The sequence below is a fragment of the Procambarus clarkii genome, chromosome 44, assembly GCF_040958095.1.
Source record: "Procambarus clarkii isolate CNS0578487 chromosome 44, FALCON_Pclarkii_2.0, whole genome shotgun sequence".
In the NCBI taxonomy this organism is placed as follows: domain Eukaryota; kingdom Metazoa; phylum Arthropoda; class Malacostraca; order Decapoda; family Cambaridae; genus Procambarus; species Procambarus clarkii.
This window is the reverse complement of record NC_091193.1, coordinates 20125188-20145487: the sequence shown is the minus strand read 5'-3', so window position 1 is coordinate 20145487 and position 20300 is coordinate 20125188. Positions and strand designations below refer to the sequence as shown.

General features: G+C 37.5%; 1 protein-coding gene across 5 annotated transcripts in view; it reads right to left on the bottom strand.

Moving 5' to 3' along the window:
- Positions 1 to 20300, bottom strand: part of LOC123745297 (nuclear distribution protein nudE homolog 1) — a 129996-nt gene that overhangs the window by 8901 nt on the left and 100795 nt on the right. For 4 of the 5 annotated variants that reach the window (XR_006771314.2, XM_045725691.2, XM_045725692.2 and 1 more), the window contains exons 4-7: positions 13266 to 13414; positions 11591 to 11727; positions 9540 to 9746; positions 7352 to 7452 (exon numbers count right to left, since the gene is read on the bottom strand). Coding sequence is in view for 3 of the 5 variants with exons in the window: in XM_045725691.2 (XP_045581647.1) it covers positions 7352 to 7452; positions 9540 to 9746; positions 11591 to 11727; positions 13266 to 13414 (594 nt within the window). In the remaining 2 variants the exon portion in view is untranslated. Of the gene's footprint in view, positions 1 to 2631; positions 2785 to 7351; positions 7453 to 9539; positions 9747 to 11590; positions 11728 to 13265; positions 13415 to 20300 lie in introns of all 5 variants that reach the window. The other variant, XR_006771316.2, reaches the window with a different exon arrangement.

Here is a 20300-nt window from a genome sequence, read left to right as displayed (position 1 = left end):
TTGCAAATGTCACCGAGCCTTTTGTCAACCAATAACCGAGTTTTAACTTTCGCCGATATTGTATCTATTTTGTTACCCACGTTAAAATTGTATTGCTGTAACTGGCTAGTTTTATACCTGCAATATGCTGTGACGAAACCAACAATATATAATTTTCTGATTTAATCAATAAGACCCCTGAATGTCCACTGTGATGGTTCTTAAAATCTAGCTTCTGAATTTCTTCATTTCACACTCCTTTTCATAAACTTTATTATGCATAATTTTATTAATTACAAAACTGCTCTTTGTCTAAGCACAATGATTTTAGCTTTATCAATGTGGACCCAGAGAGCATGACTAGATTTTCTCCAGCATCCCAGATCCCTATTATAATGATCAAAAACTCTATAACTAGGAATCATTTAAAAATAATCAGTATGGGTTCAGCAAAAGAAATGCATACTTAAATTATTCTTTACCTCCATAATAATACAAATTTAACATAAGTGTTAAGTAGTCTTATTTAATTTAGAGATGCAGGCTGGTTTTTTGTCACCGAGAGCCAACTTCAGTGAAAGTTTTTCTCAAGGAAAAGAAAAGTTAGTGCACAAAGGGAAGAACCAAGTGAAGGGGTATAGGTGGAGTACCACAATGGTCTATACTTGGGCTCATCCTGTTTGAAATGCACAAAGGCTTTACACAGGAAACTGGCTACTTCATATTAATGTTTGCAGAGATGCAAAATTGAGAGAAACAGAAAATTGGAGGACAGTGATATACTGCAAAGTGAACCAGTCACATTCCATAGGTGGTATGAACAATGATTACTGGACTTTAAACTCTTGACAAATGTAATGTTATAAGGACAGAGGCAGAAGGGAGAAAACCCATATAACAGTCCAGTACAAGTTGACATGACCCTAGATCTAATGCCAGAGAAAAACACTGAAGATGTTATTCTGCTAATTGATTGCCAAAGTGGTCAATGTCCCTATAGCCTTAAAGAACTTAAGACACAGGAGCCTTCCAAGTGCTACAATATAAACTGAAGACTCTCACTTGAGTATGCAGCCCTAGCATGACTCTCCTACCTAAAGAAGTACAAAATAAAATTAGGAAAGGTCTAGACATGTGTAACAATACTCATTCCTTAGCTGGTGAGAACTTGGCTATGAAGAAAGGCTAAGTAAATTGGATCTACTACACTGGAGATGCAATAGGAAAAGGGATGACAAGATAATGTACAAGATTCTAACAGACAACAGCAAATTACAGTATACGAATAAGAATATTGAATGTGAGGAACACTAAAGGGGGGAGAGGGGAAAGAAGCAATGATGAAAACTTCAGACAACCGAGTTGGATTCAAGAACGAAATCCATCAGCAACCAAAAACGAGATAAAATTGCAGCATTAAACTACATTTGTCAAAATTCACCTTAACTGTCTCCTCCTGCACTTGTCAATAATGTTCACCTACATAAATCTTGTTTATTCATTCATTCACTGGGTTTATTTACATCAACTATCATTTGCATACATTAAATTTCGCTTGCAACATTTACACATAATAGGCCTGTATATTATGTTTATACCTTTCTTTAACATTCATACCTTGACCTATCTCATGACCCCATCCACGTATAGACTTTTAGATACCAAACCAGTCACAATACATTAACTCTTGGTATTTTGCAGGTACATAAAAAATATCAATGTTATTTTCCTCCCTAAGTTAATTCTTATTGTGCCACTTCCCGTGTGCATGTACTTTGTATATAGAATTTATTTGTATATACTGTACAAAGTTGTGCATGTATACTCACCTATTTGTGCTTGTGGGGGTTGAGCTTTGTCTCTTTGGTCCCGTCTCTCAACTGTCAATCAACTGGTGTACAGATTCCCGAGCCTACTGGGCTCTATCATATCTACATTTGAAACTGTGTATGGAGTCAGCCTCCACCACATCAATTCCTAGTGCATTCCATTTACTAACTACTGACACTGAAAATATTCTTTCTAATGTGTCTGTGGCTCATCTGGGTACTAAGTTTCCACCTATGTCCCCTTGTTTGTGTTCCACCAATGCTGAAGAGTAAATTTAATGTTACTTGCTTATGAAGGGCTTTAACATGGTGTACCGTGTTACTTCAGTTTACACTGTGTGCATGTGTGCGCGCGTGTGTAGGCAGCTTCACAGTACAATTTTTAAATTAGCAGAATGAGGTATACCGTGTTAAAGCCCTTCATAAGCAAGTGATATTAAATTTACTCAAATTTCTGCAATGGCTACCTTGCTTTACAGTATAAAACCATGTACAGTATTTGACAGTTTTGGAATCCAAGAATTGTAATATTTAAAATAAGATTCATCCTTGTACAATGAAAACAAAATGACAATACAGCCATTTTCCTGGTTGACAGTAGTGTTTTGAAACTGCTATTTGTGTACTCCACTGTTAATTACACAAGGGACAAACGGTAATTAGGTATAACCTCAATAGATTAAACAAGTTTGGCAAATCCAAGCCAAGTACAGGTATTAGCAAATGCAAAATAAAAAAGCTCCACAGGACAACAGCACAGATTAATGTTTAGGCAAACAACTACATGAACTCTACAATTAATAACGCATCACATATCTCGTACCATCGATATATTTGACCATACGCCTGCTTAATGTCATTTTCAGTCAGTTGTTGAATGTAGGGATTATAAGCCTGAGACAATTTCTTCTTGTCCTAAACAACTAGCAACACTGAAGTCTAATATTGCACCTAGACAACCCAGTGTTCTGAAATTCTGAATGACAAAACTTCATTATAAATAATAAAATGGCAAATTTACCAGCATAATATAATCAACATGCTAAACATTTGAGAAATTAAAAATACTTTCATAGTATGGCACTTTAATTACAAAACTGAAATTATGCTGACATTAATTTGCAACACGCATAAATAATTGTAAACTCATGCTTTGCAATACCCGTTTATTATTGCAATTAAACTATAGAATAAAATTCTTACCCTATATATATATATATTAGCTTGGTTTATGGAAATGTTAATTTTAAGCGTACTGTATACATAAACCTGCATACTGTTTTCATTTTAAATTTTTCTGCAGTATTATTGGCAACTTGCTCAAGTAGTTTACCTATAACATCGACAAATTATTTTCATCAAATTAATAAGATTGGAAAATAAAATTAACTGTTGTACTTGCCTATCGAATCTTGTGCTCAAACATTTCCTTACTTGTCAAAATGACCACCACCCATTACATAAATTTAATTACCTAAATACTGTAACATCTTGTTTTGTTAACATCTTTGCTTTTGTTCCCATATCAGCATCTTCATTGATATTTAGTGCCTTTTGAATATGGTGCTACATAATCTTTCCAGCTTGGTGCCCTCTTTTGATAATTTATTTCTTGTATAAAAAAAAAAAAAGAACATTATGAAATCATAGTTTTCTTTACATCAAACTATTAAATCTGTATATATTTAAAGTGCCACATGGCAGGTAAAGTTTCACTAACAAAGTTCACTATTGCAATCTTTATTGTGTCTGGTATTTTGGTGCCAAAATTTGATACATTCCATAATAACCCTTTCACATATCTTTGATTTGTTTACCCCTCGTACTCCGGCAATAATTCCCTCAGTTCAGTACTGAGTTTGCAGCTGTTAGTTTTTTTTATTGGCTCTGCTCCAGTTCATTGATTCTCACAATCTTGTCAGCATAATTTTACATCCTACAAAACACCAAGAATGCCTAAGCTAGGCCTTCAACTACAAGTACAGTACTTTGCAGAGGAAGTGTGTTGTGTTGCCAATTATGAGGAAATAAAAAGCTAATTACAAAAAATCAAAAGTGGCATTCCTATGTATTTCTACATTATATACAGCTGTATATACAATCATTACTGGACCAATGAATGGAGAGATTAAAGAACTGTTTGTCACAAGCATTCACTCCTGCCTCAAGCAAGGCAAGGTTGATTATAGAGCAGCTTCTCTCAATGCCAGTACGGTGACAGAGGCAGTGGAATGGTTGCACAATATTTTCTATAATAAAAAACAAAACAAGTGACACCGCAAAATCCTGCCATACACCTACATTCATATCAAAACTATTATACCATTACTCTTACACATTCACTTCTGCCTACATATAAAACTTTCATTGCATTTAACAGCATACTGCCCACTTCTTACTGTCCCACATGCTCATCACTCCCAAACCCTTCTTCATTTAATGTCTTGGTTTTTTCAAATTCATAAATGTCACACACGCCTTACAATCTTTCCGATATGTCTTCAAGTTGTCTATGTGATACCTGATCTACACACACATGCTTCCATCATGGAAACAACCTTGATAAACAATAATCAACTGCTTTGTAATTTATTTTTCTTCTCATTACAATCCTCCAAAAAACTTTATCCACTACACTTGGTATACTAATGCCTCTTGTAATTCTTCCAAATACTACATACTGTTGACTGTTTCAAGAGTTTTTCTACTCTGCAGTCTGGCCAGCCTTTCCTGATGGTTGCCTAGTCTGTAAGGCTGTTTTTTGTAGCCAGAGCAGCTCCCACAGCCCACACTCATCCAGTAACTCAATCAAAATTGTCTTGAAAGCTTTAACTGCTGTTCCGGTATTTATTTGTAGGAAGTTGAAAATCTGTGTGCCTCTGATGTTTACAGTGTATATTAATTGTGCTTATGGCACACCAACTTTGTTTGAATTATTGTGCACTCCAGTATGACGCAATTTTATGTGCTGGTTTGGAACCATAACTTCGTGTTTTCTGGTAAATTCTAAACACCAGTGCATTCCCTCTTCTCCACAAAATGTAATAATTTCTGAACACATCAATACATGCAGCTTTCCAACATTTCAGCTTTTACACTGGTAAAATCAATTCTTTCATACACACAGTATTCACTGTTATAGCCCGACTTTTCTTACACCAAATCCAATCACGTTTTCATTAGCACCTCTTTCATCAAATTAACCCAGTACACTTTCAAAGTTTTCCCTCCACCTACTTCCTATCTTCACACTTCAGCATTTAGCACTCTACCATAACTAACATTACCATTCACCTGTCCACCAGTTTATCTGCTACAGTTCACTTTGTTCTAAAGATTTTCCTATTTTATGAATAATTTTCAATCATTTTTCTCCATTTCCTCATTTTTTTCTTCCAGTTTAATTTTTCAGATGTTTTACTCATCATTTTCATGTGTATTATCTTGGGAAAGTATTGTACATTTTATTTCAGACTGAACCTCCTAATAATGCAACTTGTAAATTTACGATGGTAAATATTTCACCATTTTTCATAGTATCTAGAGTACCTGTTCTTTCAAGGAGTAGGATCATTAGTTGCATTCAGCTCTGGTGGGTGATGGCTTTATTTTGACCTCTCATTGTGTGCCAAGTTATCTTATTTGTTTTGCATTGTTATAGGCCAATATTCTCATAACTAAGTCATGTATTTGCTGTTGGTTGCAGTACAATTTTACAACCTGTTGTCCAAAAATTAAAGTACAGTACTGTACATTATTTGTAGCAACTATTGGTCACGTGTATAAAAATCAGATGCATCTAAAAAGGTCAATGTTATATATTATTTGTATATAGAGCACAAGAAAGAAGGTAATACCCAACCCTTAAACTTTCCTAGGTCTATTATAGCACATATGTACTAAGTCAGGCCTAAGATATCATATTTTAAGCATAGGATAGCTTATTTAGGCCTAGGACAGGTTAGGTTGTGTAGTTGCTATTCCACTTTAGAATGGCATTGAGAATACTAAAGTCCAATATCAAAACTAAGTTTTTGGGTACAGTAATTCATTTTTGTATGTTTCAACTAATAGTTGCTACAAGCACCGTACCATCATTTTTGGAAGATGGATTGGGTTTTAAGAGGGAATCATTTTTATAATTGTGGGAGAGGCCATTACTGTTCCTTTGAAATTTTGTCATTACCAACATTATAATATTTAATACTGTGTATGATTTTCCCAATATGTTGCCAGTTAATATGCTCTGTGTATTAATGATGGGTGATTTATAATCCAATTAGTCATTAAAATTTAAATACTTAAATAATTGTGGTGACATGTAATGCCAGTATATCCACCCAGTGCTAAAGTTAAATTTGTGTATGCAAGTTACTTGTCTCTAATGTCTCGGTCTGTATGTTTGAGAAATTACGAATGTTATTGCTTTGGTCTGTCATATTTTTATTTATACACTTGGGCTACTCCAGAGGGTGTTTCAAGTAGCTCCCCCTCACATATGTTAAGTTAATTTACTACACAGTACCTCTTGATAAAATTTTCTTGATGAAGGGTTATGAGCTAATACTGAACAAACTACTGTAGTTGAAAAAGGGTTGACTCCTACCCACTGGGTTTAACAACATCTATATGGATGTCCAAGGTCACCACCATTCTTAAAGATTGCAAAGGTGTATGGAGACCTAGTCAAAACACAGAAAGACCTACCTTTGGTTGTGACCATTTGTAAGATACATACAGTAACAGTATGCATCTCAAAAATAATAATGACATCTCTCCTAATTTAACAAATTCTTTAAATGTTAATAATAAACTTAGTTTAACACGGTTTTTTAAGTTCATTACTAGGATTAATTTGTCTTCAAATTATTTTATGGAATAGTGGTTAGAGCAAATTTCTTTAGGAGTAACCAGTCAAATGTGTACACACAATACAACAAGGAATTTTACCAGCGGTTTAAGTTTAATTTGGTTAATTAAATTATTAACATTTCCAAGGAATTTGTATGTAAACTCTATGCAATAACAGTACAGTACCTTAATTTCTAAAGAGTGGCATAGAAAATTTGATTTTAAACTGCAGCTATGAAAATCCACCTAAATATTTGCCAGCTAATACTGAACATAAAAACTCCTCATAAACACCAATGAGACGTTCTTGTGTTCCTGAACTACCAGTCGTACCAGACCTAAATCTAACAATAGTACTTCACTTAGCTCTTGCTCTCCAATGCAGACAATTATTTTAAGCCATTTACCAGAAAACAAATTGTACAAATATTGCCAAAATTAAAAAAGCCTTGAAGAAGTCCTTGTAAGCAGGTTATTTGTTTAGGATTTATTCAACCATTTCTGCATTCCTATGGAGGATTGTTTGGCCTCATTACTCATATCGGCACACAAACTACAGCCACGCAGATTTTTAATTATTTACTTATCAATGCTTCTAGTGATAATATGTCCTAAGAAATATAAAAAAAAAAGTTTCAGCTAAATTATACAATATTTATACTGTACTGCAATAGATTACTTAAAGAACTTACCCCAACTTTTCTTAAAAGGTCACCAACAATGTTGAGGGCAGATATCCTAGCTGATGGAGTCATAGGCACATTTCCATTATTCAGACTGTGCAAGGGATGTGCTGAAATAAATTAGTAAAATTATATAAGAATTTTCTTAACTCGTACTGTAATAAACTTTTAACAATAGTCTTTGAATTATGTTGTTACCATAATAATCTTTCACACTGGTCTATGATAAGTAATCTCGGTGGAATATACGATAGGTTTCATGTGAAGCCCTGGCACTGAAATCGGGTGGTTGTTCAGTCATATACAGTACAGTATTTAAATTGAACGGAAGAAAAAAATTAGTCAAATTATTTTGAATGTACAAATACCAATGGCTTTAAAAAAATTCCACTTAGTCAATCTTCATCACACCCCTTATGTATTTGTTTATTAATATACAAGTGGTTCATGGCATGAATACAAGGATTTGTTTCATAAAACTTGAAGGAATTTACAGATGACCATGGAGATTATGCTTTTATATTTTGTAGTTTGCTATTTGCTGTTTATTAACTAATGATGATTTCATCTATTGGAACCTGGTATGGTTCCAGCCTTTCTTGACTGCCTGGTCTGTGAGGCTGTATTGTCTTTGCAGCTAGTAGGGCCACATAGCCATGCCCATCCAGTAGCTCCAGCACAAACTTATTAAATTCCAACTTGACAGTATCCATAATAGTTTGTGACATTTCTTATATTTGTTGACAGGAGACAGTGTCCAGAATTTGTCCATATTTACAATGTTCTCTAATTGTGCTTATGGCTCCTTAACTTTTCCAGAGGATTTATTTTAAACATCTTACATTCTTTCTCAATTCAGCTTGTTTGAATTTCACTGTGCAATTTTAAACCCTGAATTGCTAGTATTTTATGTTGTATATTACAAGGTATATCATCTCAGTATTGTGTGTATTATAAGGTACTATTCATCTCCATTAAAACGAGAACAGTTCAAATGCTTTGAGGTGGTCCCAGTAGTTTAAATGCTTCACGAATTATATGTGGGCATTAAAGGATCTGAATATATTCTAGTCCTGTAATTTTGCCTGCATTGATGGGATGCGAGGACCAAACAATATTCCTCTTGAGATAAGCATTTTGAAGAGTACCATCACTAATGTGGCATCCCTTTTGAATGTTCTCATTGGGGGGTGTCCATCCTGTCATTTTCCTGACTGTTACTAACTTTGTTTCATAATGCTCCTTAAACATCAGGTTTTATGGAATTATTACCACATATGCTCTGTAATGCCTTTAAAAAAAATTGCAATTTCTTATTCACAATACTACTACTAAATGAGAGTTGGATAAAAGAGACATTAGACCTATGTTTTCACTGCCTGTACTTTATTTTCTGTCACAATCACTATTACATACATGTCTCTTCAGTTGTATTTTTTGTTAGCATCAACAAAATATCTGAGGACTGAATATGTACTGTACGTAAGCAGTCCCTGTGGCGAACACACTCGCCTGGCATTTTGCGAGCGCTTTGGCCTGGGTTCGTATCCTGGTTGGGAGGATTTACTTGCTGCCAATCCTTAACTGTAGCCTCTGTTTACCCAGCAGTGAATGGGTGCCTTGTTGTTAAACAATTTGGCAGGTCGTATGCCAGGGAAAATTAGGATTAAGGACTTGCTCAAAATGCTATGCGTGCTAGTGGCTGTACAAGAATGTAAGAACTCTATATATATGTATATATATAAATAAATAAAAATTATAAAAACAAAGTGTTGCAAAAGAAAAAGTTGTCTGGATTCATCCTCTCAAAGGGTGTTTTATCATATTTCCAGTGGTGTGTAGTAGAAGCAACAGTGTAGCCACTCATGGGGCATGTGGTACATTCACTAGGCAAAACAGTAAAATACTTTTTACAAGCAAATATTTAGCAAAGCCTTAGTGAAGCCATATAAAAAGCCCTGATGGATGGCTGATCTCATGAAAGAAATTCCTGGAGCACCAGGAACTAATGGTATGTGCCACATGAAACAGGAATGGCTGCACTTGTGTATAGTGTGTAGTACTGGAAAGATTAAGCGATGCCCTTTTAGAGGCCAAATCCTGAGACACAGTTTTTCACTTCATTAAACCAGTATTTTCATGCAATACAGAGTATTCATATTTTATCATAATTGTACTAAGATATACTGCAGCTTACATATTACAGGAGTGGTTGAAACAGACTCCGGAAGCTGTGTGTTCGATAAAAGTTTATTGGAGTCTATTGTTTCCTCAGTAGTAGTTAATGATTCCTGTTTTGGAGGTGGCTGAAGGTGTAATTTATGATGCTGATGCTGTTGCAAAGCCTTATCGTTGTCTGGCCCTGGTTCGTCTTTTTCTTTTACACTCAGCTCTTGCCGAAGATCTGAAGGCGAATTAGGTTAGTTTAGATGTGCATAAATCACTTACACGAATTAAATGCAGAAAACTAAATGTAGGTAGTGCAAATGCACCAATAATTCCAACTCTTGGAAAAACCTACGCAATCATTTCTTATCAATTATCTAAGACTTTTCTTGATGTGCATGCACCAACTGCACAGCTGATGGACCACAAACAAGATACATAGTTAACTTAGCAGGATTTAAGATGGAACACATGAACAAAAACTTAATCTATACATTTTATAGTTTATTTTTCATCTGTACTGTGTCTGCTATACCACCTGTAAAGTACGATAGATATTACCCTCTAACCACAAGTTTGCAATGTTTGGGTTTGCCAAGTCTCTATTTTAGCTACAGCCTCCATCTATTGACTTTATAATTTATTTTTGTAATGAGGAATAGCAGGCAGCAGTCACTTCTGGTTTGTTTGCAGTGTAGTGCCCGAGTGGTTGCATCCGAGTCGACCCTTGGTTTTTAGTGATTAGAGTTGGAATGGCTGGCGAGTTTTAACTTCTACCAGTTCAATGTCCACCTCTCATCTTCCTTCCAGTCTATCTGGCATGGTTTGCCAGACCTCTTGTAACCCCCCCACCCCCTGCCCTTGATCCAGGTTTTGGGATGACAAAGATGACTAAGACAAAGGCGCCATCCATTTTGTATTTCAACCGCCAATTCCCAGGGGATGTCCCGTGCTCCCAGAGTCAGGTCAACTACAATGCGACTCCAACTTCCCAAACTCCCATGTCTGAGAGAAAACATACGGGATAATTCCTACAACAACCTAGTTTGTTATATTGGGTTTGGTTCCTTTCTTTCAGGTACAGCCTTTTGCATGACCACTGGTGTAGGAGAAGGTTTTCCTGGATGGTGTCCCCAGCCCTCCAGGATGTGTTCTGGCACAACCCATTTCATCCAAGTTACAGGAATGCATTAGAGTTTTTTTGCAGGGCATCAAGCTTCCTGCTTTTGAATTATCTTTTTTTTTTTTATTCTGGCTTCTCTATTCTTCTAAAGCCCAGGCAGATTTTTCCCAGTACTGCAGTATCTTTCAGATGTTGATGTTTTGGCCTTCCTTGCTAACTGGCTGGTTTGGGCTTCCAGCAAGTTCACTTATCTTCAAGCTGGGGTTTAATTCTTTCTTGGCTTGCTGGGTTTGGGTTCCTGGTGTTCTGAAGAATGTGTCAGTTATTTCAGTCCTGGGAATAGATGTGGTTGGGTCTGGTCTCAGATTCTTTATTGGTTTCCCTTTCCTAACCAACAATGGCTCAGCTCCACATGCAACTAAATAGCTTCCAAAATGGAAAACACAAACTATAAGAAGAGACTAGAGGTATAAAATATACCAAAGCTAGAAATATTAAAAAATGGGTAATTACTGCATACAAAACAGTAACAGCAATTGACAAGAGGAATTCTTGAAACCTGTAACTTCAAAAACATGAGGTCATAGATTCAAGAAAGTTGTGTAGCAAACACAGTAGTAGACGGTTGGAACAAGTTCATTGAGAAGGTGGTGGATGCCAAAACCATCAACAGTTTCAAAGTACTATATCACATGATTGGGTGCTGGGAAGTACAGTAATTACACAGTCTGTTCTAAAGACTGGCACAATCAGTTATAAAAATTTGGCAAATACTACTACAGTATAATGCTGTATAATTATGTTTGATCAAAATTAAGAAAAACTTAGTGCTACTTTTCTCTATATTAAATATCCTCAAATGAAAATCGTACAATGTTTCTTCACTAGACTCATGTCACAAGCTGCAGAAAGCCAATTTAGTAGCAATTGGTAAACATTTGTGAAGGAGACCTTCTCACCTCGTGCCTCATCCTTCAGCCGCTGTACCGTCACCTTCAGATCCTCCTTTTCATCCAGTTCCGATTCCAAGAAGGCATTGCGTTCTATGGCTAAATTAAGCCGAGCCTCAAAGTCCTCTAATGACGTTACTGTGGCTCTAAAAAAAAAAAAAAATTAATCAGTCTTTCTGGGCCTTTCAAACTGGCCAAAATGAAAACACTCCTTATTGAGCCACTTGCTTATATGGCTCAATAAGTATATAAAGTACTATAGTTAGCCCAGTTTTTAAACTAATGAATTTAATGATAATATGCTGCACTAGTAGTTTTAAAGTTTTAAGTTTAATGATAAATTCACATGTTACTTTATCTTCACAAACATTTATACACTTTTCTGGTTGCCGGTCATAAGACAAACATGAAATAAAATTTTATACATTAAAAAGATATGGAAATGGTAACTGAATAAAATATGAAAAGTTCTAATCCATCTGAAATATGTTAATATGGATGGAATATGCTCATCAGCAGAAGCAGAATGCTGTACTACAGGTACAGTACTTGTATTACTTGACAAGGACAGTGATTGCCCCACTACATGGAAGTAAAGGAAGTTCATGTGAAAGTAAGAAAAGGGGGGAAAATACACTTGTCCATGGCTGACGAGGTAAATGGTAAAAAACTGGCTGACCAGGTAAAAGAAATATTACAAAATATGTCAAAGAACATGGTTCATTGAAGGTTGACCACTGCACTGAGCTGTGAATGATTAAGAGACGATAAGAATGGAAGATTTAAGGAAATGACAAAGTAAAAAATTGAAATACTGTATACAGTGCAAGAACATCTCTATTACAGATAAGGAAGAAAGTTTATATACAGTACCAGCAAGTAAAATGAAGATTCAAGAATTTAATTTATGAAATATAGTTGAAATTATATAAACACTAATTATTGGTATAGGTATTGCCAATCCCTGACATCATTCCTCGATACTTGCTTGATGGGGTTCTGGGAGTTGTTCTACTCCCCGAGCTCATCTCGAGGCCAAGCTTGACTTGTCCTTGATGCAGAATGTTTATTAAATAAAAAGACAAGGGTGCATTAGGAGGGGGAGTTTGAGGCTGGTACATGGGGGGGGGGGAGGTGGAAGCGTCTTGTGCATTGGGGGATGGGGGGGGGGAGTGGAAGAGACCAGTACATGGGGGGTGGAGGAAGGCAGGAGGTTGGTGCAAAAGGGGGGAGGGTTAAGAGGCCAGTGCATGGGGTGGTAGGTGGAGGGAAGTGGGGGAAAGAGGCAGGTGCAAGGAGAAGAGGTGGTAGAGTATTGGCACAAAATTGCAGACCTGTCACACAATCATCCTACATCTAAGATGTTTTAGTTTTATGGAAGAAAAGCAGCTATATAACCCTGGTCAACACAGTTTTAGAGCAGAAAGATTTTGTCTTTTGCAACTAATAATTACAACTAAAATATAGAGGTATTAGAAACAACTAAAAAGGGTGTGTGGAAATATGGTACATTATTTTTATAATATGGAAATATGGTACATAAACTATGTTATGGTATAATAAATATGGTACAAAATATGGTACAAAAATATATGGTACCAAATAAATAATAGGAAATATGGTACATAATATGGTATATTATTTTTAAACAAAAGTAATTTAAACAATGCAATGAGTACTGTACCTTTTAGCTCTTTCTAGATCATCATTAGTTTGTTCTAGTTCCCTGATGTATCGTGTTAGGTCCTCTTTTATATTTTTTATGTCAGTCAATTCAATTTGTAAAGTATTAACCTGCCCATTGAATTCATTGTGTAGTCGCTCGAGTCTTTCCTGAAAAGAAGAATTATTTATTGTTAAAATATGTAAAGCATACATCTTAATATATTGTAGATTTACGATTTATAGGAATATAAAAATTACCTATCTTGTAATAGTGTAGAACCAGGATAGGAATTTGTGTCGGTCTATATTTAGGCTTTATGGTTAGCGCTAGTCAAATCATTTGCAATAAAGATAAAGCATATAGTGACTGGAGATTCCAGTGTTTACACGAAAATTAAAACGCGCTATAGCAGAACTTGCAGAGTAGGCTGTGGCCGTTTAGTAACCAATTCTTACAAATTACGTCTGAATTTGTCCGTTTGCCCGATGGGCGAAAATGGACGTAATTTGGAAATTGGGAATAAAGTAATTGAAAATAAATTGATTTTTTTTCCCCAAAAACAGCAAGTTATGGGGGTCCTCTGGTAGGTTAGGAGGGCAGAAAGTTCTCCTAAGGTTTCAAAACGTCACAAAAACCGTTAATTGAAGGTTTCCTCCTAACCTAACCAAGTAAGCCTGAGGATTCAAACAGAAAACGTCACCTCACTTTCAGAGGCGAAGAAATTACGTCCATTTTTGGCCATAGCGCGCATATGAGCGAAAAGCGACGTTTTTTAAGAATTCGGGTTGGTTTAGCAGCGAAGATCAACAGCCACAAGTGCGGAGTGACAGTTGGCCGTACCGAAAAGCATCGAGTTGCTAAATAAAAGACTGACGAGTCATTTAAACAAACCCTCTCCTTAACACCCCACCTACCACCGGGTTATATTACTACATTTCTGCCACCCCCACCCCCCTTACGGGCTATTCATGCCCGTGCCACCTCTTGGGTGGCTTAATCTTTATCAATCAATCACCCCCCCCCCCCACGCATTCTTGCAATGGTGCAAAGAGGGAATGGATGAAAAGGGTAGGTAACAATGAAGGAGGAAGGAAAATGTAGGGGTGAAGCATGACGGGTTATTGGTTAGAAGTAATGGAAGAGACAAGAAGGGGGAATGGAGTTCCATGGGGCAAGAAGTGGAGGTGGGGAATGGAGGAACACGAGGCAGGGAGGGAGACTGGATGGGTAGGGGAGGGTAAGAAGAGTTATGAATGAGGTAGGTGATTTAGCGTACCCCCCCCCCCCCATGACATTGACCTACATGCTACAGCCCCGGGGAAGGCGACAAATGCCACCTCGTGTAAGTTATTAATTAAAAATATCTATGTAGTTCTTATTGTTTGTACTTCATAGAAACGAGCGTGTGCGTGTAAAGCACACTGCTGCTCAACACCCCACAGTATCCCGGCACACACTGGCGCACCTTCCCTGGCAGGTGCACGCTCACACACTGAAGGAAACTGTGGTACAGGACCATACGGTTAATAATGTCATGGAAAACCAGTCCTGAGAAACGTAAAGGAGCCCCAGGTTTATAAGACAGAACCAATGGAGACAAGTAGGAGACGACTGAACAAGGACAAGATCAGAGATTGCCATGGATGCTGAAGGAGGCTGCATTGGTAACATTATACTCTAACTAGGATCTTCAACATGTTTATATAATACGTATATAATAATTATGTATTTTTTCTGGCATTTCCCGGGTAACTGTATCCACGAAACCAATATTTCCCGCATCTAATGTAGTGTTACCAGACAGCACTGTTGTCAAGCAAACAGTATTAAGGGTAGGAATCGTTCAGCCGAAAGCGGGTACAGTTCAGTATGAACTAGCGAAGTCATTTGTCATTTATTTGGACCTACTTGTCCATCTGTGACACTATTAGCTTTTCATCTGCATTAAATATTACACTTTCACAGTAGTAAAGATGGTGCCGTGTATGCTCATGTTTATTGCCACTTCTAGATTTTATGTAATTCTCTCTCTTCAGTATTACACGGTTTTTTGCTACTGATCCAGAACTGGACTAATCTATAAATTTAATGTCGCATCTAGCACAAACTGAATCTCTCCTACAGGATGATTTTGAAGGCAAGACCAAGCGACATCCAAAAATTGTTTTCATTGTGCCTTATACACGAGTTACTTCCACTTCAATTTAGCATATTTGGGGTACAAAGCTTTATGCTTTCTACCCTCCATTTGAGCTAAATTAAACTTCAAAAAACACATTGATACCTAATAAAGTTTTCTGTCTGGTAGCCGACTTGAGAAACGGGTGGTCACGTTAACATTCAGATACTATAATGGAGAAGTGATAACACACTGTTGCTGCCGATAAAAATAAAGAAACCGACAATACTGTTTGTCACTGAAGGCTGGAGAATAGGATACAGAAGCAGGCTGGAATAATGAAGGATGCTGGACCGCTAAGCTCAAACTAACAGCGTTGTTGGAAAGGAGGACCAAGAAGACGTGATTATTACTTATAAAAAACGAGAATAATTGGGATATTATCCCGTACTATCCCATACTAGGGATAATATAACCAAAGAACAAGATTAAAAGTTAAAAATGCAAACGTATATCCCACAGCCCGTACGTACACGTGTACGTCACCTACACCGCACACCTCGGGACTCTCCCACCACCACTGTTTTTACCGTAAGACTAGCATTACGATTAGCACATTATGATTCCAGGATCCAAAACTTCTAAAAGATCTGCATTGTGTTAAGGCATTATCTACCATTATGACCGTATTTGGCTAGCGTGTCTTATAAATGACATTACTACTCTTCACTGTTATTTTTAAAATGGTGAACATGATAATCTAGAAATTTGTTACAAATTTGATTATGGTGCCACAGCGATTGCTTCACGATACATTAATAATGTACATTAAGATTTTCTGGCATTAGCCGCTCCTAGCAAGTTAAGCTTGGCCGCCCCAGGCCGGGCTTGGGGGAAGAGTGCTTTCCAGAACCCCCGCCAGGCATACCTAGCCCATACCTTAAGCAACTGATGCTAGAAAACAGAACCATGCCAGCTGGTGTGATACCATTCCACGAGAAATGAAGCGAGGGAGAACAGGGGCCCGAGAGGAGGGAGGGGGTGGGGGAAGAGAGGAACAGGTGTGGATAAATTAAGCATCGACCTTGACACAGGCATGGTGCACGTGGACCATATAAGGCGGTCGACGGGCCTCACTCTCCGGCACCTGTCAGCTCCCTGTGGTACTACGGAATACTCGTGCTACTGTAACCTCATTCACTCCTGCCACCACATCTCTCACTCACTCATACACGAACGTTGATAAATTTCTTGATACTGTTACGTCTCTCTACTAGCCGAATTAAGCAATCTGGCCAGAAAACCGGCCGATTCAAACCCCACAGCTGGCTCTCAAGACGTGACGCGCCTGCCAGACGACCTTCGTCACCACCATCTCCCAAAACACCGTTAAGATGTGAAAATTAATTCCAGTATTATATTTTTTTCGCAGGGATATTCCTGCGCGGCCAGTATTATATAATATATAAAACTATATTTTCGGAGGCACAGTATGAGCAAAATGTTGGAATGGGATTTGAATAAATTTTAATGATTGAATTTAAATTTAACATTAATATCATAAATCTTATGATGAAACAACGTAGAATAACGGGAGAATACAATAATGTAAACTGACTTTTCAAGAGGAAAAGTTGTCCAAATGTAATTAGTTGTCCAAATGATTTGCAGGATTATTGAATTTAACATTATGATAAATATGAAACAAAAATCGTATAGTGAAACATAACGTTGAATACCTGGAAGACAATAAATGTATATAACAACTAACTTCATATATAACTAGGTTTGAAGAGTAAAATGAGTTGGCAATTTGTTGTCCAAAAGAAGGCGCAGTGGAGGAGTAAGGTACAGTATAGCATGGAGCCTGTACCTTGTCAAGCACAAGACGAAGCTGGAGAAAGTTCAGAGGTATGTCACTAGGATAGTTCCAGAACTAAGAGGCATGAGTTACGAGAAAAGGCTGAGTGAACTACACCTCACGTCGCTGGAAGACAGGAGAGCTCGGAAGACATGATCACTACATACAAAGTATTTACGGGAATTGACAGGGTAGACAAGGATGGACGGGTGGTACACGCATAAGGGGACACAAGTGGAAGCTGAGAACCCAAATGAGCCACAGACATTAGAAATAACTTAGTATCAGTAGTTAGTAAATGGAATGCACTTGGAAGTGATGCGGTGGAGGCTAGCTCCATACACAGTTTCAAATGTAGATATGACAGAGCTCGAGAAGCTCAGGAATCTGTACACCAGATTGACGGTTGAGAGGCGGGACCAAAGAGCCGAAGATCATCCCCCACAAGCAGAACTAGGCGAATACTTAAAGGGCCAGCCTCGTGCACGAATATACCTGAACAAAAATTACAATGCAATCTCCAGGCCCAGGCAAGGTGTGGAGACAGGTAACAACGCCCAAGGTTGGGTTGGTGTAGCTGGAAAACCTCGCCCTCACCTGCCACAAGCTCCCCCCCCCTCCCCCACGCACGCACGCACACACACGAGGGGACACAGGTGGAGACTGAGTACCCAAATGAGCCACAGGGACGTTAGTAAGAACTTTTTCAGTGTCAGTAGTTAACAGATGGAATGCATTAGGCAGTAATGTGGTGGAGGCTGACTCCATACACAGTTTCAAATGTAGATATGATGGAGCCCAGTAGGCTCAGGAACCTGTACATCAGTTGATTGACGGGACTAAAGAGCCAGAGCTCAACCCGCGCAAGCACAACTAGGCGAGTACACCAGCCCCCCTTTTCCTCCAAGCTAACCGCCTCTCTACCTCATCCCGCCAATCGTTGTGATCAACACCTGGCCGTAGAATGTATCAGTCTGCGGGTGGTGAGGGTCAGGTCTGGTGTACTACACTCGTCAGTCCACTCCATTTCCCTCCTTCCCACCCTTCACCCACGTTCACCTTTAATATACCAACTGATTTCAGAAAAACACGAACAAAAACACAATCCACTTACCAAAAATATGAACAAAAACAACGGCAGCTTAAATTAGAACACTTAAGACAGCAACAGCAGGGAAATGGCATCAATGTTAAACAAGACTTTTGTTGGATAACCAACAAAATTTGGTTTAGTGTCAGGCATCATTAAGTGCTGCCGTCCACAAGAGGGTTATTAACGCAACTAACCATAAGAGTTTACAGACCGACCACCAAGTATACGATAATGATGAACAAAGGCTTCTGTGGATTTGATATCACGATAATGTGATTTCTCCAAGTAATGAACAAATTTCAGGACCTAGATTCAGGAAGCTCTGTGTATTTCTTCGTAAGTGGGTTTGCTACGAAGGTTCCTAAGTGCGCCCTAAGAAGATGCTTAGGTGCGATTCAATAAGGTATACTTAGGAAGAAAAATTGTTGGTTCACCTGCGTGCCGATAGAGGTCACTACTGTGTTTCGTTTGGCCAATCAGAGAGCAGCAACATTCTTCATATTGAAGATTTAGCGCTGGCTTATCGCAGCTCTACTGCCTCCTATTTACGTCGAATTTTCTTATAAAATTAGTATATTTCGAAGTAAAACAATGTTTTTTCAACTTCTACAGCCAGCACCGACATTGTAGTAAACAAATATGTTACATTTGTTGTTTACCTACGTAATTCTAAGAGATACTGTGTAGCTGTCCTTGTTGCTCGGAAGATGCGCTGACAATTATTGTATATATTTACTGAATTTACCCAAGGGCCACTAACTATCTAGTGACCTCGAAGAGGACAGAAAGCCGGCGGCTTGTTGAAGGGCCCGCCAATTGTCTTAATTATATTTTTTAGCTGGAATTTGGCATTTACGGCTTTAGCGGGTAGGCAGTTCCATGGGTTTATAGCCCTCTTGGTGGAAAAAAAACATCTGTTTTCAGTCCTACTTGAGAGAACATACTCTCCAACACTATATCTGTGATTGTCCTGTTATCAGTGACTTCATACCAAATGGTATGAGGTATTTTGAGCTCTGTAATTACTTCATACACTCAGGAATATTGGAAGATATTCTTGTGCTGCACCCAGATTTTGCCAGTGGAGGCTAATAGATCAGCATTAAGTATTTTGTTCTCTCCTAATTCCATGTATGACTGGCCATCCTGTGAGGTGAGCTTGTAGCTGGTTTTTGATCTACACTGTGTGGTCCTTTATACAGAATAGGGAAGCAGCACATTGCTGTGTATACCTAAACATGTTTAAAAATACATTGTTTGAGAGGAGTTTTGTAGAAACTGGTAAGAGTAATTATAATATAATGTTTCCATGATTCAGTGCTTACCTCTTGTGAAAATTGCTTAGAGTTGTTTAGTCAGAGTTGATTTGTTTTTTGTATTGAGGCTGGTATTTTCTAAATTGATTCCATGTACAGTATGTCTAACCATCCTGTGAGATGGGAGTATTAGATAAACTTATAGCTAGTTTTTTATCTACACTGTGTAATATTCCATATAGAATAGGGTAGCAGCACATTGCTGTGTATACCTAATCTTCTTAATAAAAAAAATCAGTAATAAAGATTTTAAATTATAGTTTGTATTATTACAAATACAGTACTGTATTATCCTTATTAAATCATGTTGACCATGGATCATTAAGATCTCATGTTGATATGTAATACAAGTCATATTTCTTTTGAACTGCTAATCCATGCTAATCATTCATTAAATTGTGCATTATGTCTCAATTTTTCACTTCCTTGGATATACTGTACAGTACAAAAAGATAGGAAAAAATAAACCAGTAATATTTCTTTCATTATATTTTTCATTTAAATAACTGCATCAATATTTTTACAGCTGACAGGATTTGTTTTCCCATACAGGTGCATTATTTGTTAAAAAAATTTGGTTTATTGTTACACACAATGGTGCTACATAGCCTTCCCAGCTTGGTGCCTTCTTTTAATACTTACTGATTAAAAAATAAATAATACA